Here is a 27,522-nt window from a genome sequence, read left to right as displayed (position 1 = left end):
TGAGCACTGAAGAACTGATGCTTTTGAACTGTGGTGTTGGAGAAGACTCTTGAGAGTCCCTTGGACTGCAAGGAGATCCAACCAGTCTATCCTAAAGGAGATCAGTCCTGGGTGTTCATTGGTAGGACTGATGTTGAAGCAGAAACTCCAATACTTTGGCCACCTGATGCAAAGAACTGACTCATTTGAAAAGACCCTGATGCTGGGAAAGATTGAAGGCAGGAGGAGAAGGGGAGAACAGAGGATGAGATGGTTGGATGGCATCACCGACTCAATGGACATGGGTTTGGGTGGACTCCGGGAGTTGGTGATGGACAGGGAGGCCTGGCGTGCTGCGGTTCATGGGGTCGCAAAGAGTCGGACACGGCTGAGTGACTGAACTGGACTGATTAGGATAAACAATGTGTCAAAGGAGCATTGTAAGGAGCACTTCTAAGATGCAAGAAGAATAAGGCATATAAAATATATTAATCAGATTGTTGAGATTTCAGAAAACCAAAGATACAGTGCCTAAACCAATGCCAACCCCATACTCACCTCTACCTGCCTGTCTTTGCAGACAGGGCCCTGCTGTATGCATGTTTGTATTTCTACTGCCTGCTTGTGCCTGCATGCTAAGTCACTAAGTCTCCTGTGTCTCTTGAATCGGCAGATGGATTTTTTTTTTTTTTAACAACTGAGCCACCACCTCTGTGGTTATCTACTGCCTAGCACTCAATAATTGTTGGTACAAATAACTGTACTTTTTTTGTTGTGAATGCCATGACCCTCTGTAATACTGGTGTGCTTCACTGGTCAATCTAAGCCTTCTCCTGATGTTTTTCTAATCATCCCAGACTACAGTCCTCTCCAGATTCTTAGCGCCTTTGCCATCTGTACCACATAATCCATCTGTTCTATCCAGCACTGTTCGTTAAGTGCATCCTCACAAAGGGAATGCAAACTCCATAAGGGCAATGTGAAGTTCACACTGTTTTTTTTTTTTTTAATTCACCAATACATTTACACTTTTCCAGTAGTCATGTATAGATGTGAGACTTGGACTATAAAGAAAGCTGAGCACCAAAGAACTGATGTTTTTGAACTGTGGTGTTGGAGAAGACTCTTGAGAGTGCCTTGGACTGCAAGGAGATCCAACCCGCCCATCCTAAAGGAAATCAGTCCTGAATATTCGGAGAAGGCAATGGCAACCCACTCTAGTACTCTTGCCTGGAAAATCCCACGGATGGAGGAGCCTGGTAGGCTGCAGTCCATGGGGTTTCGAAGAGTTGGACACGACTGAGTGACTTCACTTTCATTTTTCACTTTCATGCATTGGAGAAGGAAATGGCAACCCACTCCAGTGTTCTTGCCTGGAGAATCCCAGGGATGGCAGAGCCTGGTGGGCTGCTGTCTATGGGGTCGCACAGAGTCGGACATGACTGAAGTGACTTAGCAGCAGCAGCATTCATTGGAAGGAATGATGCTGAAACCCCAATACTTTGGCCACCTGATGTGAAGAGCCGACTTATTTGAAAAGACCCTGATGCTGGGAAAGATTGAAGGCTGGAGGATAAGGGGATGACAGAGGATGAGATGGTCAGATGGCATCACCAACTCAATGGACATGAGTTTGAGTAAACTCCAGGAGTTGGTGCTGGACAGGGAGGCTTGGTGAGCTGCAGTCCACGGGGTTGCAAAGAGTCGGACATGACTGAGTGACTGACCTACACTGAACACTTGCAAAGAACTGAGTACAAGCCAAGGTGTTCAATAAAATATGTCAATTGATTTCTTAAATGTGTACCTCCAAACCTCATCAATAGTTCTGTCTGATAAATAGTTGAGATAAATACTGAATATATCAAATTTATAAGGTAAATTTTAGTTTTATTAATTCAATTTTAATAATGTCATCCTTGCCTGTTTATTGATTTTATAAAGACAGGTGAAAATTTATAATAAATGTAAAAATTTTATTATTATGTTAGAATTTTAATTTAATTGGCTCATGAGGACTTTAATTTTGGTTTGATTAGTCAGTATAGTCATCTATATTTCCATTTATATATGTATAGAAAATAGGTACAGATAGTCAAAATAAGTACATACTTATCTATTTAATATCTGCAAATCAATCAATGCTGTGTATGCGCTGTGATCTGTGAACACTGGTTTCTCACAACACATACACTGAAAGATACTCTTCATCTTCTTTTTCCCTTCCCCTTTGACAAATATTTGCTCCTCTGTGAAGCCTTTCTTGGGTCCCCAAAATAGAGTTCTATGTACATAACTCTTATGATTCATAACTTCTATGCTGTAGTTGACTGTTTATATACTCATCTCCTCTGCCAGACGGTACAATCCTTAAGAGCAAAGACAAAGTCTTCTATTTCTATTCTGCTTCCTGGTTCTTAAAAAAGATATGGCACAATATAGTCATTTAAAAAGATTGGCTGAGTTGACAGATGATAGCATCAGGCATGACCATATAATTTGAAGAGATAAAAATGATAACAATGAGACTAACTACTTGCTATGTGTCAGGCACTGCTGTTCTTCGCCTGATATAACTCTTCTCCTAACTATCAATAACTCTTGATATGGACACAATCATTTTGTTTTAGAGATAAGGAAACAGTATTGCGGTGAGGTTAATAACAAACAAACCAACAAATGAAATCTTGTCTAAGGGTACGTACCTAGTATGTGGCCTAGCTGGAATTTAAAGTCAGTCAGACCAGCTTCAGGGTGTATTAGATTAACTATTACACATGATTAATGACTCTTCTAGGGCTTCTCATATGGCCTTAGTGGTAAAGAACCCGCCTGGGAGATGTAAGAGATGTAGGTTTGGTCCCTGGAGAGAGGGAAGATCCCCTGGAGAAAGGCAGGGCAATCCACTCCAGTATTCTTGCCTGGAGAATCCCATGAACAGAGAGGAACCTGTCGGTCTACAGTCCACGGGGTCGCAAAGAGTCGGACACAACTCTACTAAGCAAAAATTCACAATGACTGCCTTCAAATGACAAAGTGTAGCTCCATGGTAACTGAAGATAGATGCTGAGTTGAAGCACCTGACAAGTGCAGAAACCAGCAGATGTCCACATACAGAGAAGAGCCCATTCCATAAAGGGATGGGGAGCAGCTAAGGGAGGCAGCATTAAAAGGACAAAAGTTCATTAAGCCCAGGCAGTGGCGATGATATTTGAATCTGCCACTGGGGAGCTGGGGAGCCTGGATCGAGGTCTGCTGCTCCTCCACACTTGAGTCTAAATTGTTTTTCCTTCCTGGAAAAACCAATTTCGGCCACAGCCATCAACATCTTTTCCCCCTTTGAAAGTACTCAGGAAGAGCAGAGAGATAAAGGTAAATTGTACTCCCTCTGAAAATCTTAATAAGTTCCTAGTGAATGAGCCAGTCCTCCTTTCTCATAGATCTCAAGACATTCTTAATATACTGCTGAGAATACATATGATTTTATTATTTCTTTTTCTTCAACCTTATGAGTTTGCTGTGCTTTTATTACCTTTCTATCATCAGCATTTTGTTTTCTAAATGTTTTGTACTAACCTCTGAGCTTAATGCCTGTGTCTTTCCTCCTATAACTTTTCTCTTATCTGTGAGAGACAGTGTATTGAGGCTGTTTTATTTTCCCCCATTCTATACTTTTTGGATTCATCTGCAATCGTCCTTTTCTCCACAACAGGTATGCTCATTTCCTGGTTGGGAGATGCTGTCAATCATGGAGACACTTAGTATTCCAGTGCCCAAACAAGCACACACAACCCCAAGCAGGTAAAGAAGAGACTGCTCTGGCCCAGGCATCAGACTGTATACGCTGTACTACAGGCCTTTTTGCCTGTGAAGATCGTAGTCCATCTTGTACCAACAAGTTATGGTATTTTGTCCTGTGAAACCTATTGTAAGTAGTTGACTTCGAGGGTTATGGAACGAGAAACATGTTAGCAGCTAAGGACCCGGCACAATGAGAAGTGGATTCCTAGAAGAACAGAGGGAAAAACCATCAAAAGAAGATTTGGTCAAGAGGAAGGTCAGGTCAGAAAAAGGAATTGTTTAAATGGAAGCAGTCCAGCTCCTGAGGCTAGAGGTATTCTCTTAATTTCTCCTGGGAAGGAAAAAAAATAGTGATTTTATTAAAGATTCATCAACATCGACTCTGTTTTTCCTGACAGCACCAAAAGAAAGCTTGGAGTAGATCTGATATATTGGAGTGAAACATCCCCACCCTAGTAAATATGGCACATTTCCTGTAGCAGCGGGCATTCATCTCCATCCATCATGAGAGCAGCAAGGGCTGTTCACCAGAAACAAATGTTCTAGATACAGTGTGTCAAACACCAATTGATGGAAACCTCTGAGAAACCACAGGGAGTATGCAGGAAGCAAACAGACCAGAATGTTGAAAAGACCTCTGACCATTTTCCACAGCGCAGTATAGCTTGGAATCAACCTGAAATAATGCATCTGACCTTCATAAAAGGGTAATGGATGGGCATTTAACATTAGGCCAGTCAGACTTCAGAGAACAAGAATTCTAATAAGGACAGAAGATGAGTCAAAAATAAATAAATAAGGAGGTAGGTAACTAAATAAAAAAAGATCTGCTCCCCAAAGAAGGTTACACAGGTAGCCTATTTGGCATATTTGAAGGATGACCAGCCTCTGATGCAGATTTCTTTCCATTTTTGAGAAAACTTTTGTCCACTGGCCCACAGAAAAAACTATCTTCTGAGACCCATTTGTTGGTATAAGAAGCATACAGTTTCCAGATCACTCTTACTTTATGATATTTCCAGATTAATTCAGGCTATCTCTACCCTCATTAAATACATTTGTTAAAAAGGAATAACACCAAAAGACAGAGTTCTATTTCCCCCTCTTTGGGAAAAAAATACCACCTAAAGTCAACTAGAAGGCATTACCTAAACTTAGAAATGGTTGACCTCTGGGTATCTATAGGGCTTCCTTGGTGGCTCAGATGGTAAAGAATCTACCTGTAATGCAGGAGACCTGGGTTCGATCCCTGGGTTGGGAAAATTCCCTGGAAAGGGGAACAGCTACCCACTCCAATATTCTTGCCTGGAGAATCCCATGGACAAAGGAGCCTTGCACACTACAGTCCATGGGGTCACAAAGAGCTGGACACAACAGAGCAACTTTCACTACACTCACTACAGGGTATTTATAACCATTCTACTTATTTGAAATCTAGATAGTTACTTTAATATGGCTAATAAAACTCTGAATTATAGCATCAACATTACAAACTCACCTTTATGCAGATATAAGTTAGTTGTTTCCTTTTAGATCAGTGATTCATAATTAATATTTACTGTATCAGACACTTATTATATGTGATAGACACAACATCTTACAAATGAGGAATAATAAATACATGATCTTACTTATGCAAGAAGCTTCTTTCTAAGAACAACAAAATGATATGCATTGCTACTTAAAGCTTCATGAAATAAAACAGTGAATTACTAGTTAACCTGGTAAGTTCTGGAAAACCAGGCACATTCTAAATCTGCCTTTCTTTTCTTTTCTTTTTAAATTAGTGTTAGAGATAAAAGTCAATAAAAATCAACTGTGTACTTACTCTGTACCACACTGTGTTAAAATAAAATAGACTGGTTTGATAAGATTTTTCAATCTATGAGTGTTATCATAAGTGCTTTGATTTATATAAAATAGTACGAAGTATATGGCTGTTTCAAGTGTAGTTCCCCATACAGAGGGAGAATGGCTTAGATCAGTGGTTTCATTTTTTTTCTTTTTTTCTTTCTGTTTTACCACTGTGTTCTGTGGATCCCAGGAGTTCCAGAGGGCTCCCCAGGGCCACCTTGGAGTGACAGGGAAGTTTGCAGGTGGGCACTACTCCTGGTGCTCTGCCCATTTCAAACAGAGCACTTTACACTTATTATTCTGTAGCTTATTTGAAACCCAGGGGTTTGGACGACTGTTGGAACATCACCCAGAGGAAAAAAAATGTAGATATGGCATGCTTTCTTGGATTTGATTTTTGAAGGCTCAAGAAAAGAACAGAACAATGTTTGATGGACTGAAACAGTATAAACACTCAGCTGTACCCAGGAAGGATCAAAGGATGTGATCTTTCCCTTACTCCCTTTAGCCATCATTGCCCAGGCTAAATGCAGGCAAGTTAGTATTTGTTTCCAAAAAAAAAAAAAAAAACCCACAGAAAAGTCACTTCTACTGAAGTTTGGAAAATACAACTTCCGTTCTGTTTCTGGATTCCTGCATTGTACTTCTTTATGAATGAAACATACATTATTTTTTAAAAGATTACAGGCAAATGCATGATCTTGTATACAAAGGGACAGATAAAAGACTTAGGGTAGAATGAGCAAGTGTTGTCTGTCTGCCAAGGGAAATGCCACGCACCCCCTTTGATGTATTATACAATACACTTGCTCCCCTCGGCCTCACCAGATAATGCCGAGTGAGTGCTATGCAAAGTCCTGGAATTTTAAATATTAATCATGCTCTTCTTGGCTAGAAAAGATAAAATTATATATATAATTATAAAAAAAGATAAAACTATGACTTAGAAATTATTAAAACCTACAGGGATTTTTTTTTCTTTTTAACTGTCCTTATTTATTTACATAGAAAATTAATTTTATAATTAGAGAAAATCAATGAGTCAAAGCTAGTTTTACACTGTATTTTTCTTTTCAAGATCCAGCCTAGGTGTCCAAAACCCACCTAAGTTCAATTCAAATCCTCAGCCATGTGTTGGGTATGACTGGACCCCAAAACCTTGTGTTCTGATTGTTAGAGACAAGAAAGTGGATCAAGTCACAATATCCCATCTAGGACCCTGCGTTCTAAAGGGGTGATTACACAGGGTCAAGAACAATTATAATCAGGAGAGAGAAGTGCTAGAAACAGAAGCAGATGCCTGGGAGATCGGGGGAGTGAGAAAGTTTTGTTAGCAGAATTGATTCAGTTTTATGAAATAGGTGGCATTTGAGGATGACTTTAACTCAGACAGTAAAGAATCTACTTGCAATGCAGAAGACCTGGGTCGGATCCCTGGGTCGGGAAGATTCCTCTGGAGAAGGAATGGCAACCCACTCCAGTATTCTTGCCTGGAGAATCCCATGGACAGAGAAGCCTGGTGGGCTACAGTCCATGGGGTCTGCTAAGAATGGGACATGACTGAGCGACTACCACTTAAAGGTTTAATCATCTTTGTTCTTTATTTGCCAGCTGCATGCAGCCTCAGGCAAGATACTAAACTCTCAAGATTCAGTTACCCTATCTGTTAAATGCAAAAGCAGCATGTTAAAACGTCCAACATCTTTTAGGTCCTGATTCAACAATTTCATCATTCTTCCTAAGAGAAGATGAGGACACTGCCAAGCACACTTCTTTTCTGTCCCAAAAGGTCACATGCATGCTAAGTCACTTCAATCATATCCAACTCTTTGTGACCCTATGGACTGTAGCCCGCCAGGCTCCTCTGCCCATGGGATTCTCCAGGCAAGAACGCTGGAGTGGGCTGCCATTTCCTTCTCCAGGAAAAGGTTACATATATACATGATATAGACCACCCAAGCAAATGACAAGAGGAATTAAGCCCAGGATATAAAAGGAAGAGGCAACAAGTCAATAATCACATGCTTATTTAGAAAGTGCCACATACAGTATGGTAATTAAAACCTAAACATCTGGAGAAAATGCAAACAGTGTTTCATGTTGGCATGTATCAAGAGACCAGCAAGAATGATCAATGTGTTCTGGAGAGCCAGGATCCTATTTATAGGATGAAAGTCTTGGAAGGCTCTCTTAGCAGGAACGATATTAATTAAGTGGTGGTAACACAGAACAGAGAAGGAACTGGGATATGCAGGGGGCACAGGAAACATAAAGAACAAATAATCTCTAGGTCTTTTCTTTGCTGGGAACACACTATACAGAGAGTACAAGCATATAACAACTAAATGAATTGGCTGTTCTGAGTTTTTAAAAAAAGCAAAACAAAACACTGTTTTTTCTTCTCTCTCCCAATGGATTCCACTTAGGATTTTGTATTCTTTAATTCTTGAAGATGTTCTACAACACTGCAGGAAGGAACATAGCCAAGGTTGGTTGGGAGTGATGGGTAAGGTTTTACGGACAGATGCACATGGAGTATAAGAAGTTTTCCTTTTTTAGGCAGAAAGGAAATAAACTCAGTGAGAATATAAGAGTAAGACTTAGATTTCGGTATTGATTTTTTTTTCTATGATACATTTGTATTACTTTTCCCCATCACCCTCTACATCCCAGATGTCCATTTCAGGTACAGGTTAAATCATCTTTCCTCAAAGAAGATTATATATAGGTAGCCAATAAACTACTTCTGAATCCAGCAAGCCTTGGGATTTATCATGAACTGGGTGGGGGGGGGAGTGCATTCCCTTGGAGGCATGGTGACAGATAGGTAGCCTGCCTCTCCTCTGGCACCTGTACCCACTCACTCCTATAACTTCTGAGCCTACCTCATATATCTGAGGCCAGGTGCTGAGTTCCTCTGACATAGAGGATGCTTGAGCCCGGATAATACCTGGGAGCCAGATTTCTATGTCTCTCAGTCAGTTCAGAATGCCTAGACTTACCTAAGATGAGATTACAGTTTTTACTGTAACAGACAAATCCAAGGAAAGCTGCTGTAATTTACAGCAGGCTTGCAGAGAAACAGCCAATGAATGATCATCAGTTTAAACAGAAAATATGGGCCTGTTTTGTTCTGGAGGCTGATCCCAGTAATGCCCCTAACAAGCTGCCTGGAAAGCCAGGGCATGATGCCCACTGCTGGAGACATGTTGATTGAAGAACTGTGCTTGTCCTGACAAGCTGCTAAAAATAACAAGAAGAACAGGAAGGCAAAACAGGTTCCTGGGAATGTAAGACAGTTACTCCGATGTCAGTTTTATTCCAATTGCTCTCACTGATATGAAGAGGAGAAAGAAGTATCTGGTACAAAAGATGTTAACTTCCTAGACAGCACCCCGGAGACTTAAAAGAATTAATACAACCCTTTAAAGGAGACTGCCATTTCACTGGAGGATGCAAAAGTCCTAGGAGAATCAGAGCAAAGCTGAATGCCTTTGTCCTGCATAATTAATAGAGCCTGGTATTTCTTTTCTTCTTCTTCTATATATTTTTTTAAAACATAAACTCTCATTGATTGGGGGAAATATATTCACACTGTAAAATGTTGGGCAGGTACTATCTCTTTGGTTCAAGTATGTCCCTTTGGGGGGAAAAGTCCATATTTCATGGTGATAAATTCACCTCATAAGTAGAAAAACTGAACACAAATATACTGCTATGTCAACTTTATTGATTTTTGCACCATTGTAAAGACCTTCATCGTCCTCCAATATTTCTTAAATCTATCAGCATCTCAGAAAGTGACCCTGAAAGCCTCATTTATCTGTAGAGGAAAAGATCCCTTCTCTTAGGTTCACCCATAAACACTGTGATTTAAACAGCTCAGGCCTGCCTCTGCTTCTGGAAGGGAACCTGTACTGAGAAAGCAGTTCTCAGAGGCATGGGCAACAGTTTCTTTTTCTCTGGAAAAAAGAATAGCTGGGTGTTAATTTCAGCTAAATGCCCATAGCCAAATGTCTTTTTGAAAGTCCTGTGAATATAGTTAACCATGCACCTTGATTGACATTGATACATTGACATCAATAGGTTTGATTGCAGGGCTCCTTTTTGTATTCAGTTCAGTTCAGTCGCTCAGTCGTGCCTGACTCTTTGCCACCCCATGAATCACAGCACACCAGGCCTCCCTGTCCATTACCATCTCCTGGAGTTCACTCAAACGTCCATCGAATCGGTGATGCCATCCAGCCATCTCATCTTCTGTCGTCCCCTTTTCCTCCTGCCCCCAATCCCTCCCAGCATCAGAGTCTTTTCCAATGAGTCAAGTCTTTGCATGAGGTGGCCAAAGTACTGGAGTTTCAGCTTTAGCATCATTCCTTCCAAAGAACACCCAGGAACGATCTCCTTTAGAATGGACTGGTTGGATCTCCTTGCAGTCCAAGGGACTCTCAAGAGTCTTCTCCAACACCACAGTTCAAAAGCATCAGTTCTTCAGCGCTCAGCTTTCTTCACAGTCCAACTCTCACATCCATACATGACGACTGGAAAAACCATAGCCTTGACTAGATGGACCTTTGCTGGCAAAGTAATGTCTCTGCTTTTCAATATGCTATCTAGGTTGGTCATAACTTTCTTTCCAAGGAGTAAGCGTCTTTTAATTTCATGGCTGCAGTCACCATCTGCAGTGATTTTGGAGCCCAAAAAGATAAAGTATGACACTGTTTCCACTGTTTCCCCATCTATTTGCCATGAAGTGATGGGCCCAGATGCCATGATCTTTGTTTTCTGAATGTTGAGCTTTAAGCCAACTTTTTCACTCTCCTCTTTTACTTTCATCAAGAGGCTCTTTAGTTCTCTTCACTTTCTGCCAGAAGGGTGGTGTCATCTGCATATCTGAGGTTATTGATATTTCTCCCGGCAATCTTGATTCCAGCTTGTGCTTCTTCCAGCCCAGCATTTCTCATGATGTACTCTGCATAGAAGTTAAATAAGCAGGGTGACAATATACAGCCTTGACGTACTGCTTTTCCTATTTGGAACCAGTCTGTTGTTCCATGTCCAGTTTTAACTATTGTTTCCTGACCTGCATACAGGTTTCTCAAGAGGCAGGTCAGGTGGTCTGGTATTCCCATCTCTTTCAGAATTTTCCACACTTTATTGTGATCCAAACAGTCAAAGGCTTTGGCGTAGTCAATAAAGCAGAAATAGATGTTTGTCTGGAACTCTTTTCCTTTTTTGATGATCCAGCGGATGTTGGCAATTTGATCTCTAGTCCCTCTGCCTTTTCTAAAACCAGCTTGAACATCTGGAAGTTCATGGTTCACATATTGCTGAAGCCTGGCTTGGAGAATTTTGAGCATTACTTTACTAGCATGTGAGATGAGTCCAACTGTGCAGTAGTTTGAGCATTCTTTGCCATTGCCTTTCTTTGGGATTGGAATGAAAACTGACCTTTTCCAGTCCTGTGGCCACTGCTGACTTTTCCAAATTTGCTGGCATACTGAGTGCAGCACTTTCACAGCATCATCTTTCAGGATGTGAAATAGCTCAACTGGAATTCCATCACATCCACTAGCTTTGTTCGTAGTGATGCTTTCTAAGGCCCACTTGACTTCATATTCCAGGATGTCTGGCTCTAGGTGAATGATAACACCATCGTGATTATCTCAGTCATGAAGATCTTTTTTGTACAGTTCTTCTGTGTATTCTTGCCACCTCTTCTTAATATCTTCTGCTTCTGTTAAGCCCATACCATTTCTGTCCTTTATCAAGCCCATCTTTGCATGAAATGTTCTCTTGGTATCTCTAATTTCCTTGAAGAGATCTCTAGTCTTTCCCATTCTGTTGTTTTCCTCTATTTCTTTGCATTGATCGCTGAGGAAGGCTTTCTTATCTCTTCTTGTTATTCTTTGGAACTCTGCATTCAGATGCTTATAGCTTTCCTTTTCTCCTTGCTTTTCGCTTCTCTTCTTTTCACAGCTATTTGTAAGGCCTCCCCAAACAGCCATTTTGCTTGTTTGCATATCTTTTCCATGGGGATGGTCTTGATCCCTGTCTCCTGTACAGTGTCATGAACCTCAGTCCATAGTTCATCAGGCACTCTATCAGATCTAGTCCCTTAAATCTATTTCTCACTTCCACTGTATAATCATAAGGGATTTGATTTAGGTCATACTTGAATGGTCTTGTTGTTTTCCCTATTTTCTTCAATTTAAGTCTTAATTTGGCAATAAGGAGCTCATGATCTGAGCCACAGTCAGCTCCCGGTCTTGTTTTTGCTGACTGTATAGAGCTTTTCCATTTTTGGCTGCAAAGAATATAATCAATCTGATTTCGGTGTTGACCATCTGGTGATGTCCATGTGTAGAGTCTTCTCTTGTGTTGTTGGTGAGGGTGTTTGCTATGACCAGTGCGTTCTCTTTGCAAAATTCTATTAGCCTTTGCCCTGCTTCATTCTGTATTCCAAGGCCAAATTTGCCTGTTACTCCAGGTGTTTCTTGACTTCCTACTTTTCCATTCCAGTCCCCTACAATGAACAGGACATCTTTTTTGAGTGTTAGTTCTAAAAAGCCTTGTAGGTCTTCATAGAACCATTCAACTTCAGCTTCTTCAGCGTTACTGGTTGGGGCATAGACTTGGATTACTGTGATACTGAATGGTTTGCTTTGGAAAGGAACAGAGATCATTCTGTCGTTTTTGAGATTGCATCCAAGTACTGCATTTCAGACTCTTCTGTTGACCATGATGGCTACTCCATTTCTTCTGAGGGATTCCTGCCCACAGTAGTAGATATAATGGTCATCTGAGTTAAATTCACCCATTCCAGTCCATTTGAGTTCGCTGATTCCTAGAATGTCGACATTTACTCTTGCCATCTCCTGTTTGACCACTTCCAATTTTCCTTGATTCCTGGACCTAATATTCCAGGTCCCATTGCATTATTGCTCTTTACAGCATCAGACCTTGCTTCTATCATGGGGTGGCGGCCAAGAGGTGCAACCCCACATCCAAGGAGCGGTGGCTGCACAGGCGCAGGAGGGCCGAGAGGAGCTACTCCACGTTCAAAGTCAGCGGTGAGAAGATACCCCTTGTCCAAGGTAAGGAGCAGTGGCTGCGCTTTGCTGGAGCAGCCGTGAAGAGATACCCCACGTCCAAGGTAAGATAAACCCAATCAGATGGTAGGTGTTACAAAAGGGCATCAGAGGGCAGACACACTGAAACCACAGTCACAGAAAACTAGTCAATCTAATCACACTAGGACAACAGCCTTGTCTAACTCAATGAAACTAAGCCATGCCGTGTGGGGCCACCCAAGACGGGCGGGCGTGGTGGAGAGGTCTGACACAATGTGGTCCACTGGAGAAGGGAATGGCAAACCACTTCAGTATTCTTGCTTTGAGAACCCCATGAACAGTATGAAAAGGCAAAATGATAGGATTCTGAAAGAGGAACTCCCTAGGTCGGTAAGGGCCCAATATGCTACTGGAGAGCAGTGGAGAAATAACTCCTTTCTGTATTACTTCTAAGCTTTCCTTCTAGTTTTAGGAGCTACGTTTGGACTTTAGATCTCATTCTTCAAGTCCTGTTCCTGCTAACCATCTTGTAGCTTTCAGTCACTACCACATACTCTGCTGCTACAGAAAAGCCTATGCTGACATTCAATATGTGACACGTGACTTTTAAAAACCATATTTCCTTCTAATGGCATTAATAAAACAGAGACTATCCCTAGATCAGAACAATTCTAAGGTGTCTTCTAGATGTAAATTCCTTTATTTTGACCATATCACTTTACAAATGTAAACGACTCACCCAAAGACACCTGCTAGGTGGAAGCAGAGTCAGAGACTTCTTAGTTACAAAAAAACTCACACTGCATTTACTACTAGAATATAGGATCTTTGAAGGTGGAGAGCTGGCTTATTTCTTTCTATATCTTATGGTGCCTACAATTGGTTGATTGTTAAATAAAATTTACTAAAAATGTGAACTAGAGGAAAAATCAATAGAGATTACAAGAATTGATTCAAAGCCAACAAACACAGCTAAATCTCATTATAAAAAATAAGGGATATAAGTTCAGCTCCTCAATTTAGGACCGTATACAACAGATCAAAATGGTTTAGATGTGATTGTTGATGCTGGACCAGTCATCAGCCAGGAAGGGCAAGATAGGAACATTCAGGGTAAATCTCGAAATTTGTGAGGCTGACATTATTTAACTGTGCTGCCCAATACTGTGGCCAAGAGCCACACGTGCCTATTTACATTCAAACTAACTAAAATGAAATTAAATGTAAAATCTGGCTCCACAGGCACACTAGCCATAATTTAAGTAATAGCCCCAAGTGCTTAGCGTCTATAGCACTGGACAGCTTAGAGGAACATTTCTATCATTGTAGAAAGTCTACTAAACACTGATATTTAGAGAGGACGGTCACTACTATTATTTCCAGTAATTATTTGATGGAGGAGGAGAATAAAGATGAGCAAAGGAGAATAAAGTGAAGAGAAAACATGATAAGGCCTTAGCTATTCTGTGCTAAACACTTGAAGTGCCTTAGTTAATGTAGTCCTTAAAACTTTCCTCCTGAGGTAGGTACTATAATTATCCTTATTTTCAATTTGATGACACTGTGCTAGGAGAGATTAAGGAAATCGCCTTAGTTATATACTTGTTAATTGGCTTAGTTGGGTTTTTAGTCAAGCCATCTGACTTCAGAGTCTATGCACAATGAGAAATTATGCTGCTCCAACTGAAAAACTTGAAATGTTTAGAGCCAGAAGAAACATTACACCCTATCTAGGTGGTTCTTAAACCCAGATATATATCAGAAGCACCTGAGGAATTGCACAAGATACAGTTCCCTGAGCCCTAAGCCAGAGCAACAGGGGTAGGGCAGAGGTTTGCACACCCTACCATGCCCACTGCTCTGCGTCTACAGCTAGAGTTGAGGATGACTATTTAGAGATGTACTAATCTACCTTCCACGGGCCAGATGACAAAATGTAGTACCTACCTACTCAAGGTCAATGATAGTACCTATTGACAGATCTGAAATGAGAACATAGGTATCAGGGCTACCAACATAAGAGAATTTGGCTTGGGACAAATGAACAACCTTTGTAAATTTCCTGATAGATATTCTTATCTGTTCATATAACTTATATAATACTTAGAAATTATATGTCAGAATCATATAGTGCAAATTTTTTAAACCAGACAATGAATGTAACACCACTCTCCTCCTAAAACAAATAGGTTTTTCTCATTTAAAAGCAAATATTATTTTCTTCCTAAGAAAATAACATCCCTCTCTGAAGAATAAATAAACCCTATCTTCATGACAGCTCCCTGGTGCATCAGATGGTAAAGAATCTGCCTGCAAAGCAGGAGACTCTAGGTCAGGAAGATCCCCTGGAGAAGGGAATGGCTACCCACTCCTGTAATCCTTGCCTGGAGAATTCCTAGGACAGAGGAGCCTAGACAGAGGAGAGTCCGTGAGGTTGCTAAGAGCTGGACATGATTGAGCAATAACACTTTCACTGAAGAATAAATAACCTCTCATCATGACAGCAGTATAATGCAGTGGAAACAGGATGATCGCCAAGCAAGAAAGCTGGATTCTTGTCCCAACTGTGCCTATAACTCTGTGATGGAGGCAAGTGATTTCCTTTCTTTGAACTCTAGTTTCCTCATCTGTAAAATTAATATGTCATATATGATGATGATCTTCAGGGTTTCTTCCCGCATTGCCTCCAACCTGACATTTGTATGCAATCTGAATAAACTTTAGAAAGGAAACTTCCAACCTGCTTAGGACAATGCATTCACTTCAATTCTAGTCAATCTATTTATTCCATGTCAAGGGAATAGAGGTGGACGTTCCATGAAAATCCTATCTTTTCTTTTGTTTTGTCAAGCTTTATTCTGATTCCTGCCACTAACTGGTCAGAGCTCTTGTAAGAGTCTGGAGCATCCAGACAACAGGACATTCCCTATAGCTGCCTTTTGGAAATGATAATGATATGCCTGCCTCTCTCTCTCCTACATTCACAGCTGCTGATCTGAAAATTATGATGTGTCAGACATTTTACCACCTTAACATCCATCAGCTCATCTTTATATCTCTTGAAGCTCAACTGTAATGGATTTTTAGGTGGTTTAGAGAGATGAGCCAGCCAAGACAGAAGTCACATCATGAATAAACAGCATGCTGAATACACACTTCTTACCTTACGCTTGTTGGTAGGACACACGTAGAGATAGCTTAAAATCGTTTTCAACCCAACTTTATCATTCAGCTTCTCATAGGTTGTCCCATAATCGGTTGACCTATAATTCAAAAGAAGCATTAATGAGGACAGAAGTATACATCATTTGCCTGCTTGTCAATGTAATGCATGTTTTACCTAGTAGAATGGCTCTCCAGAGGTTTCTAAATGATTCATGTAGTATATAATGATGCTTAATTATGTACACAGTAGCATCATGTGAGTGGTTAACATTTGCATTTAAATTGAATTGGTAAAAATTAAAACTCCATCTCTCACTGCTCCTTAAGATTCGTGCATTGCGTAGAGAATGTGTTTAATTTTCAAAGATTAAGAATGAGGGTATCCCTTGAAACCAGACTAAGAAATAAAGACCTTTTACTTAGATCTGACATTTCCAAACTTCTGCTTTATCTCTGGCACAGTGGAAAAGTAGGTTCTCCTGATTTATCTACAAATTGTGTTTTCTTTTATGAGTCATAGGATATATGGTGGGCTAGTCCCTCCAAAGGTCATTCAGTCTTTTCTTATTATTTAAGAATAAGAAGATGTTTTAATAGTAAGTGAGATTTCACAGTTCTAATCAGTGGCCTTTTCCAGTGTTAAGCCACCTGGAGTTGGGAGGATATTACTTCTTGGCACTGACTCTGGTCATTTTTGGAGATTCTCTCATCTTTTCTTGACATTGGTCAATGACTTATTAATTTAGACTGAATAAACAGGCCTTAATTACCTTCTCTATATAAGTCTATTATATATTTCAGAATTGTACATCTTATTAGATCATCGTTGCAACCAAGTTCAGTAGGAAATATTATGTGTATTTGAAGAAAGTGGTTGAGAGAACATGAATGATCTTTTCAAAGTCAGTTAGAATTTGACTCTAGGTATTTTGACTCTAAGCTCTGTGTTACATTATACCACAGCTTTTTTTTTTTTTTTTTTTTAATTTAAAGGGAACAACTATAAAATCTGTCAGCTTCTTTACACATATAGGAGATTCCCAAGGAAAATGCAGTTCATCCATTCACATTTGTAGAGCCTCTAAAACGAACAGGCTCTGTGCTATGTTCCAGGATACAGCCCCTACTTTCAAGAATCCAATAGCTTTAAAAGGCAGAAAAATAAAGTGGTAATGTGTTATATGTAACAGAAGAGATGAAAATTAACAAGACTCGGAAAATAAAGTTGGTTTAGTCAGAAAAATCACAAAAATGCAATTATTTAAACTTATTTATATGATAGAAGTTTCATATTTCCATACACCATAAAGATGAAATAGAAGAGTTGTCTGTTATCAACCTCAATGTCATACATTAAGAGCCTACTCAGGATCAGGCACCAGAGCTAGAAAGCTATAAAACATATTAGCTAGGAATTAAAGAATTAAGAATTTACTACAGCTGGAGATACAGGGAGCTCTTTACCAAAAAATATTTATATAAGATAGATAAAAATTTTAGATGATATTAGACTATAATACATATTATATACATAAATTATAAGTAAGTAAATTTGGACAACACTTTATAGAATTTAGATTACACTCCAAATCACTGAAGATTGGAGTATTATGAAAAGTTTCTTAGAAGGACTTTGGATCTTGAAAATGGAAAATGGGTAGGGTTTTAGAAAAGGGATGTAGAGTTGATAATTGAATAATAAGGGGGTTAGGGGTGCCAACAATTCCTGCAGTCAAAATCAGCATACAACTTATCACTGGCCTTCTATATACACAGTTTCTCCACATCTGTGGTTCTGCATCCAAGGATTCAACCAAACACACATTGTAGAATCTACAGTATTTACTACTAAAAAAATGTGTATAAGTGGATACACATAGAGTTCAAATCTGTGTTGCTCAGGGGTCAGCTGTAGTCAGAGCATCCAAAAATAGAAGTCACCTCATGTAATCCAAATATATAACTAGATTTCCTCAGGACCAGTCTGGGCTTTAGCTCAATCGAACAAATGCTTGCTTAATAACCAAGAATATTTGAAGAATATTCCTAATCTCTTTGCAGAAGAGCTTATCTATTAACCATGACAAACTTCTTTAAATTCTCCTTCCATATATTTTTTTTCTCATCAGACTCATCTGGACATGAAAATTCCTGTTACTTTCTAAGAAACATCTGAGGCTTCTTTCCTTACTCAGTCTAATCCTGGTGTTTGACCAGTTTTTCCCACTCTCACTGTGGTTATACTGAGTCAACTTCTCTTCTTACTGCGACTCGCTTGTCTCCAAAATTTTAATAGTCTTTCTCTAGCTCCTTTTATTGGATAACTTTTTCTATTTGTATTCTTAATGATACAAGTTCAAGAACAAAAAACATAGATGCAAAATCTATGGAGGGGTGATGAGAAGAGGATTAAATGTACAAATACTTCCACATTTATAAATTCTGTGTAGGCAGAAATTAATAGAACTGTGTTGGGGATGAGAGAACAGTTTATGTTTTTCTAGTGCGATAAAAGAAAGGAGAAGCAGGGATCAGTTTATAAAAGCATGAAAAATAGTTTCCCGTAATTTCTATCAACTCAATCTCTGAGCTACTCAAAGAATATTTTTACATTCAAAACACAAACTACAACTACAAGGGAAAACTTGTGTGTGTGTGTGTGTGTGTGTGTGCGCGCGCGCGAGCGCATGTGCACACTTAACTGAAATCCAAGTGTGAAAGATGATAATGGAGTGACTAATTCAGATTTACGTGAACGACTTCCTTTTCAGATAACTTACAATGTAACTAGGAACTTTTCTCTTATTGTAACATCAGTAGCCCAGAAAGTTCAGGTATCTGCCATGACTTTTTGTGCCATTTTTGCCCCTTGATTTTTCAAAGCTCAAAAAGTGAATCAAAATTTGTTAATTGTCAATTCAAGCAAAATTAAATGTTTAAACATTGTGGTATTATAGTAACTAATAGAAAAAAACTGATGTATTTCCATATACCCCAAATGTCACAGACAAGCAATTGTCTGTGGCTGTCCCGCAGAACCAGAATTACATAGAGTGTTGACAAGTTTCATGGGTAAAACAACCAACCAGCTGGGATACACTGGTACGGTGATACAGGAGTGAAGATGCTTGACGATTGCGAACCAGTTGGCAAATAGTTTACTGCACCACATTCTCTGAGTAGCTACTTCTACCAGCCTCATCACCAGGGCCTCTCCTTGGAAAATGCCCAGATCTCCTTTCAGTCCCAGCAACCGAAAGATTGAGGGCTGAAATAGCAGAGTGTCACTGTGTGACCCAAGACACTTGCTCCAGCACCTGTTCTGAATGCCACTTCCTATGACAGTCAGCCTGAGCCCCAGCGGAGGAGACAGTGACCTTGGAGGAGGGACTGCACCCTGGAAGGCAATTCCTAGGGTCCATCTGCAAACCCAAACTCCCCTTCACAGCCAACAGATGCTTCCAGTCATGCCTGCACAGTCAAATGTGGGAAATTCAGTCTCCTAGGGATGTGGGCTAGGAAAGAACAGAGAAGAGACAGACAGTTGAGCAGCAGGCTGGCTGTGGAGCCAGTGCACTAGCTGTTAAATATTTTAAGTGTCATCTCTAAATACAGGGGAGAGGAGTATCATCCGAGATCAAAAAAATGTTAGGAAACACTTGGTTAGGCAAAATTTAATGTTTCTTAACTTCAGAACTTAGAATTTTTATTATTCTTATATACATACATAAATTTTATTATTCTATTATACACTGCAAACCTCTTACATGCATATTTCATGAAGCATATTCAAAACATATTTGATTACAGGATCCATTCGTGAGAGATATCTAATGAGATTAGTCTTCTGAACAATATACTTTGGGAAACAATATGAAAGACCAAAAAAAAAAAAAAAAGCCAAACAAAGATTATGGCTCTTGGTTTCATAAGAAAAGGAGAACAATAAAAATATTTAAAACAAATCAAATTTGCCAAGAGAAATGTCAGTTATGCTAACTATAAAGTGACTGTTGCTGTGAAGGCAAAAAGGAAGCAATCTTAAAAATAGGTACCATACACAGACATATTTAAGATGCAACATAAGCAGCCTTGAATCGTCCAATTGTACCATTTTTTAAAACATTCCAAAGCAAACATTTTTTCCGGTTGTGTTTATAAGTTGGCTTATTACAGATTAAAAACATAGCTTCTGTCAACACCTATACTGTGCTAGAAGATACAGAAAGCTTAAAAAATAAGAGTATCAGGAAAATAAATAGCAAATGATTAAATCAAGGACTGCAGGCTCTTGTGTTTGATCCTTAATCTTTACCCTTTTCGACAAATGCATCTTAAATAGTGACTTTTAGAACATTTGAAAGCATGTCTCTATTTAAGTATTTACTATATGCATAGACCTGAGAAGAGCTTCTCTGAGGGGTGGAGAAACCACATTCAAGGCATGGCCCCTGCTTTCCAAGAACTTAAGATCTCTTTGAGATGACAGAGTCTCCAAGGGATGAACACCGGGCACAGCTAGTTTCCACAAGGAGTGGCAGAAATAAAATGTATGATTGGATTTCCTCTACTATAATCTTATAGTATCATCAAATTGGATATAAATAAGCACAGAATCATCTGTAAACTAAATTAGTCCATAAAAAGTGCTGAGCACAATGGCTGATATGTAATAAACCATCTACAAATTATAGCTTTTGTTACTCCTTTTACCACTCATTCTTTTTCTTGATGATTTTTAGTATTCTTTGGCCAACATTCACTAAAACCCATCATGTGAATCCTCAAGGAAAATCTCCATCACTGAAAATGAGTTAGAGTTAGTTTGCTTAGAAGATAAGACTATCTCATGAAGCTATTACGATTTTAAAATGTAACCACATTTAGCCTATCATATTTTGAGGCATAAATGTTAGTAGTTTTGTGCGGAACTTGGATCAGAGAGGTAAGGTAAGCACTTGATAAAAGATTCTGTACTCTGCTTCTATAACAAGTGTGTCAGGATTCTACTGCTGAATAGACTATTACATTTAAGAATCCTAACAGATATTATAAATGTACATTTATTGGGTGCTTACAATGTGATCTAAGCTCTTCGGCTCCTTCAGAATCCCATGAGAGGGACACTGGTATTAGTCACATGTTACCGATAAGGAAGGCCCACATGTATAACCAACCTACTTAACTAAAGCCACAGAACTTGGAAGTGGAGCACTCACTAAGGGCTGTATCTTTAACCACATGCTGCATTTCCTCTCTCAAAAGCTACAAGAGGAAAAAGGAAATGTATGCACAAAACCTAATTCTACAAAAGGAATATGAACTGAAATTATTAGAAGTTCCCCATGGGGTAGGCCCAAGCCTGGATTCTCTTCATACTTAGAAAAAACCAAGGGGACCTGCCAGAAGCCATATTAAGAGAAGTCTAACCAGAAACTCTCACAATGCTGCACAAAGAAAGTGTGCCTTGATGTGGCCCACTTAGGCTCCTGGGGAGGCTAGAAATACAGACAAGGTGAATGGGTCAACCTTTTAATGATGTGATGATGGCTCGTGAAGATTACCAAGATGTCACAGCTGAATGGCAAGAGCAATGACTTGAAGTCAAACAGAAGGGGACTTACGAGCTCACAAGCTGGGTCACCAGTCAGTGTCCTGTCTCCATACAAACTCCAGACTTGCTATAGACAAATAATATTAACTCTGTATCTAATAGGACTGCAGTATAATCCTGAGATTTCCATTCCTAGTACCTCTCCTTTTCCCCTCGCCCCTGATTCCTGCCCACTCCTGCCTTGTTATTCTTGTACTTGCAGAGCTCTTTATCTAGATACCCTGACAGATGGCCCCTCACTTCTTTCAGCGACCCCTCTCCTAGGACACTGCTCCTCCTTAGCCTCTTTTATTTTTTCTTCATAGTATTTACCCACATCTGAAAGATTTTTACTTATTTTTTATTGTAAAAATAAAATTCTCCCACCAGAATACAAGCTCCATGAGGGTAGGAAAGATGTCTTGCGGACTGCTGTCTTCCGAGCTCTCAGAAGAGCGCCCTACGCACTTGTGGAACCTGATTATTTTGGCTGAGTGACTGACTTCACAGATGTTTGCTCTTTTCATGTGGCCCACTGGATTTCCACGAAGTCAAAATTAAGAAGCTCAGCTATTCAGGCAAGAACCACTGAAGTCCTTGCTATGAGCAGATACAATGAGCTCTGCAGGCTGAAGTGGGACTAGGGTGGTCAGCATGCTCTATGCTCCTCTATTGTTTAATGGAGCAACCACTGCCTGGCATTTATAACCTGGCCACTGGAAGCACCATAGGAAAGCACACATCTCTGTTCATGTCCAAGTCCCCAGTCCTCAGCACAATTCCGGTACATAGCAGGTGCCTTCTACAGACAGAGGGTGAATGAATGCATTAAGCCTGATGGACACCCTCTTTGAATTGAGGATAAGCTAGGCTTCTTCTTGAAAAAGGCTTTTAGAAAGTATCCACATAACTTGACAACTTCCTTCTCCACTTCCAGGCCCCAGAGACGGAATATACTCTCTCCCAGACACACCATGCCATAATGCCAAAGTCACAAAATGAAGACTGAAGCTGTAGAGAGAAGTCCGGGGACAAAAAATATCAAGGCATCACTCAAATCAGCTCAAATGAGATATCCTGAAAGAGGAACAGTGTTTAACTCTAAATCAAGTGTCTGCGGCTTCTGTGTTTTCTTTCCTAAAATCATTAAGAGCAGACACCTCCACTGTCCCTGGTGAATTTGGTGGCATAAAAATAGCTTCCAGAGGCAAGGGTGCACTGGCTACATCCCAGACTCTGTTTCTGTAGAACTTAGGATGCATGAGGTTACAGCAGTGAGAATAATTTAGGGTTTGGAAAATGTTTGCGAGTGAGTCGACATTTAAATAACTTCATTATCATTCATTGACAGGTTTTTTTAACCTGTCAGTGCAATTGATATTTCTATTACCATGTTATAACAAACCCCTGCACATTTTAAATACAGTCACCGGATTCCATTAGTCTACCCACTGTCAAGAAAATATCTCCCAAACCATTTTTCATAATACCTCGAGAATATAATAGGCAATCTACATCAAACGATGACGTGGAGCTGAAGGAAATTGTCTCCTGTTTTCTAAGGATTCTGTCCTGAAATACATTTGCCTGTCAGCCTAAACATATAATTTAAAAGTGCTGCTGAGACATTATGGTGCATCCAGAGCTGAACAAGCTTCCCTCTGTTTTCTTGGATTCCCTGAGCTTTTCAGATTAACCTGCAGAATCAGAGGAAAGGGGGTTAAACAGCAGAATTGAGGGAGGCATGTCAATGTACTATACAGATACTTTCCACTTTGCCATATGACACAGTATTTGGAATGTCATTTAATTTTTAATAGAAAAGAAGTGTTTATTTTTTTAATGGAAGGGACAGTACTTATGTGTCATTAAACGATAAGCTGTGAAAGTCCCCTCTCATCTTCTTGGTCTTTCTTTGTCATCATTCTTCCCTTCCTTGTATCATCACACTGCATTCTTTTATTTTATTAAAGTATAGTTAATTTACAATGTTGTGTTAATTTCTGCTGTATAAAAAAACTGATTCAATTACACACACACACACACTCTTTTCCATTACAGTTTATCACAGGATATTGAATATAGTTCCCTGCAATGCACTGTATTCTTGATGTTTCTAGTCACACAGGATAGCTAAGAAACTGGAATATATCTGATTATAACTGCATGCATATTGCTCTGTGGGAAAGTGGTGATATAGAATAGAAGACATTGCCACCCACATACAGTTCTGCAGTAAGTAAAGATCTATGATACTTAACATTAAAGAAAGGAGTTACCCTTACCTCTGAAATATCTCCCAGTTCATTTTGAGTGAGTATAAAAATAACCAAAACTGGTATAATACCTAGAGTATTTTGCTTAAAAAAGGGAGTGCAAATTAACTTAGTCAGATGTTTTCTGTTCAGCTTTTTGGGGCATAGGTACAGGGAAGAGTAATTTTCTTAACAAGGTGATGTCCACGAGTTCCTTCTGACAAACACACAGAGGATTGTCTAGCCTCACTGTCTCTTATCTGTACCCTCCACTTCAGCTCTCCTTCCATCCCTGGGGCAGAACATTGCCATCTTTGCACTGGCTAGATCTTGTTGCAATAGTCCAGGAGAAACTACTACTCACTCCTTCTCATAGAGGCAGCCTCACTTATCCCTCTCTGTCTTTGCAAATATAATACGCACTGCACAAGAGACAGCAGTGGGGCGGGCAGAGGACACACACTCCTTATCATCTTTTCCTTTCCCTGGATGCCTCTCCTGACAACGCCAGCTGACTGGCAGCCTTTGCTGTTTCTTCTACAACATCCTATACCTGTCTGTGCTGTCCTAAAATTGTCAATGCTCAAAGTGTTCAGTGCTAATAGACTACCTTCTCTGAAGGCAGGGCTAGTTTACATTTCTTTTTTCACCCTTTTTTCCCCCCATCAAAATTCACTCATATACTTTCTCCCTTCCTTTATTGAGCCTTCTCACAGCCCTCTGCTGAATGGGATGACTCTCCTTTATATCCCACATAACTCACTTGAATCCTCTCCTGTTATGTTCCATATTTGCCATACATTACCCTCATCTAGGTCTGCTCCCCTCTCATCTGATGGCCAGCGGCTGGACAACAAGCTGTATTAATGCTTACTCTCTGTCTCTCCCTCCACCATTGTAGCTTCTCCATGGTGTTCAAAAGATGCTCAAACAATGTTGCTGATTGAACACCCTGAGACCTTTTCCTCTATTACCAGAAGCTATCATTCAAGAAATTTCACATTATTCTCTTTTTATGCATTTCTTTTTGGAGGATGAGGGAGCAAGAAAATTTCGGGATTCCCTGCTGGGTTTGAGTCAGACAGGATTAATGCTGAGGCAGAAATATAAGAGAAATTAGGGGCTGACTTAGGAAGCACACATACAAATGTGTATGTAAAATGTATTATGCATTAATGTACTAAATATTATATACAAATAGAGCAATGCAAAACATAATATGCATTTATCAGTTACAAGGATACAGACAAATTTAGGAAAAGGGAAGTCTGCTTAGCTTTTTAAAGCGTTCTCTCTTTTGACATGACCCTAATCCCCAGGCATTTTTGATCCAATGCAAAGCTTCCATGACCACGCTGAGGTCACATCCCCACAAGCTGCAATACGCTACACTCATAACTGGCTGTGCCAAATATTTTATGAATAATAATAGTGGACATTCACCGAATGCTTAAAACATCCCACACCCTGGGCTGACAAGCACTTTGTAAGGATTAGCTCATTTAATCCTCATAACACCCTATGAGTTAAGAACTGGGACAATCTACATTTTACAGATGTAGAGACTGAGACTTAAAGAGGAAGAGCAACTTGCCAATACCACACAGCAATGATGAGCAGGGACTGGATTCAAACTTGGGCATTTAGTCTCCAAAGCCAGCTTCATACAGACACAATGTGGCTTGTCCATTTAAGCTTTATGCTCATTATAGGCGGAGAGGGTAATGGCAACCCACTCCAGTACTCTTGCCGGGAAAATCCCATAGACAGAGGAGCCTGGTGGGCTGCAGTCCATGGGGTCGCGAAGAGTCGGACATGACTGAGCGACTTCACTTTCACTTTTCACTTTCATGCATTGGAGAAGGAAATGGCAACCCACTCCAGTGTTCTTGCCTGGAGAATCCCAGAGACGGGGGAGCCTGGTGGGCTGCCGTCTATGGGGTTGCACAGAGTCGGACACGACTGAAGTGACTTAGCAGCAGCAGCTCGTTATAGGAAGATGGAATAGTTTGTCTGGAAAACAACAGCATTTTCTAAGAGAGCTCCCAGAATGTAGATCACCTTCTTCCCCAGTGAGGAACCACTACTGTTTATGACATTTGCCAATTATCATTCTAAAGTCAATTTTCTATTTGAATAAGGACCCTGAGCCCAAGCATCTAATAAACCAAGACTCTAAAGGCATTGATGGCTCTAGGGACTACTGCAGCTTGTGCCTTTGCTTGTGAAGACTGAACGGTACCAGACATGAAAGGACATCCACATGTATATTCCTTGCTTTAGAATCCTTATCAGAAAATGAATTTAACCTGCAACTGCTCATCAGCATTTGCTATTTCTGGCAGAGTGCTTCACTTCACTCTCACATGGTATGCTGGTTGACTAAAGGAGCACTGTGATTATCTTGCCTGGAAATAGGCAAAAATAAGTAAAATATTTATCAAATGAAGCCAATGTAAATCAGTCCTCCTAGTCCTTCAATCAGAACATAGTGAAAACTATGAAAAAAAAATGTATTCTGGAAGCTAAGCAACTAGTCGTTTAGTGGTGATAATAGGATTTATTTGATTCCCTGATATTTAAATGATTAATTATCCTAAATTATGGAAGTTGTTCTCTGGGAGTCATGATATAAGGGTATTTTATGAGTTTTTTTTTTTTTTTTCTATACATGGTAGGAGCCTCAACCTCACATGATGACTAAAAATTAAGTGAATTGGAAATGAGTAAATTATTTCCCCACATGTAATTGGAGAGGACTGAACCACTGATCTCTAGTCATGACCGCAAAATTCAAGGATTTCTGTAGCAGGAGTGGTTTTGAGGAACTTGACATCCATAGTGAAGCCTGGAGTAAGGCTTAGAGAAAAACACCATCCCCAAATCACAGGAGACAACCAGGGGCTGAAGTTTCAAGAGGAGGGTATACCCTCTTTGCCTTTTACATGTTGTCTACTTTCTATTTAGCTTCTTTAAAGACGAAATGATTGAGCCTGGAGAGAAAACATGATTTGTTCATTACTGCATGAAAAGTGAAGTGAACGTTTTAGTCATTCAGTTGTGTCTGACTCTTTGTGACCCCATGGACTACAGCCTGCCAGATTCCTCTGTCCATGGTATTCTCCAGGCAAGAATACTGGAGTGGGTTGCCATTGCCTTCCCCATGGGATCTTCCTGACCCAGGGATCTAACCTGATTCTCCTGCATTGCAGGTAGATTCTTTACCATCTGAGCCACCTGGGAAGCCCTCATTACACCGTATAGTTTCTTAAATAATCACTATTTATGGGGGATCTCCATCTATTAATGTGAAGGAAGCTAAAGATTCTAAAATAGATCTTCAATAAAATCTTAGAGGTAATTTGATCTGTTTAGTGGTTTTTATTCTTATTTTTTATTAAAGTAGTGGGGTATTTAAAACATATTTCAAATTGTACAGTAGACACATAGGAGTTAAATTCATTGAACCCCCTGTTGTCCACTCTAGCCCATACCCAGATACCCTGGTTTGCCTCTTTTAGTAACCCTTTAACACTTTCACACAACCTCCAGAAATCAATATAGTACGGTTTCTACACAATTGAATAGGTCTGACCTTATGATTCTGCAGATAAAGAAGCTAAGACTCAGTGTAAAGTAAGCCAAGAATTCAGTTGAGACCAAGTCATGAAGAGAACACAGGTTTTCTGATTCATGTGCTAAGGCATTTTTCAGAATTTCAGGCTATAAAATATGCAAAAGTACCATTATCTCATTAGAGAAAAATAATTGTAAAGCTTAATCATCCTAGAATTAATACTGTAAG

At 39.8% G+C, this 27,522-nt stretch overlaps 1 protein-coding gene across 3 annotated transcripts in view; it reads right to left on the bottom strand.

Moving 5' to 3' along the window:
- SORCS1 (sortilin-related VPS10 domain containing receptor 1) overlaps positions 1-27,522 on the bottom strand; it is a 577,390-nt gene that overhangs the window by 243,210 nt on the left and 306,658 nt on the right. For all 3 annotated transcript variants that reach the window (XM_010859390.1, XM_010859389.1, XM_010859387.1), the window contains exon 3: positions 15,868-15,967. In XM_010859390.1, the coding sequence (XP_010857692.1) occupies positions 15,868-15,967 (100 nt within the window). The remainder of the gene's footprint in view (positions 1-15,867; positions 15,968-27,522) is intronic.

The sequence above is a fragment of the Bison bison genome, unplaced genomic scaffold (assembly GCF_000754665.1).
Source record: "Bison bison bison isolate TAMUID 2011002044 unplaced genomic scaffold, Bison_UMD1.0 scf7180017864456, whole genome shotgun sequence".
NCBI lineage: Eukaryota > Metazoa > Chordata > Mammalia > Artiodactyla > Bovidae > Bison > Bison bison.
The sequence above is the reverse complement of the archived record's forward strand: the minus strand, read 5'-3'. Positions and strand labels throughout refer to the sequence as shown.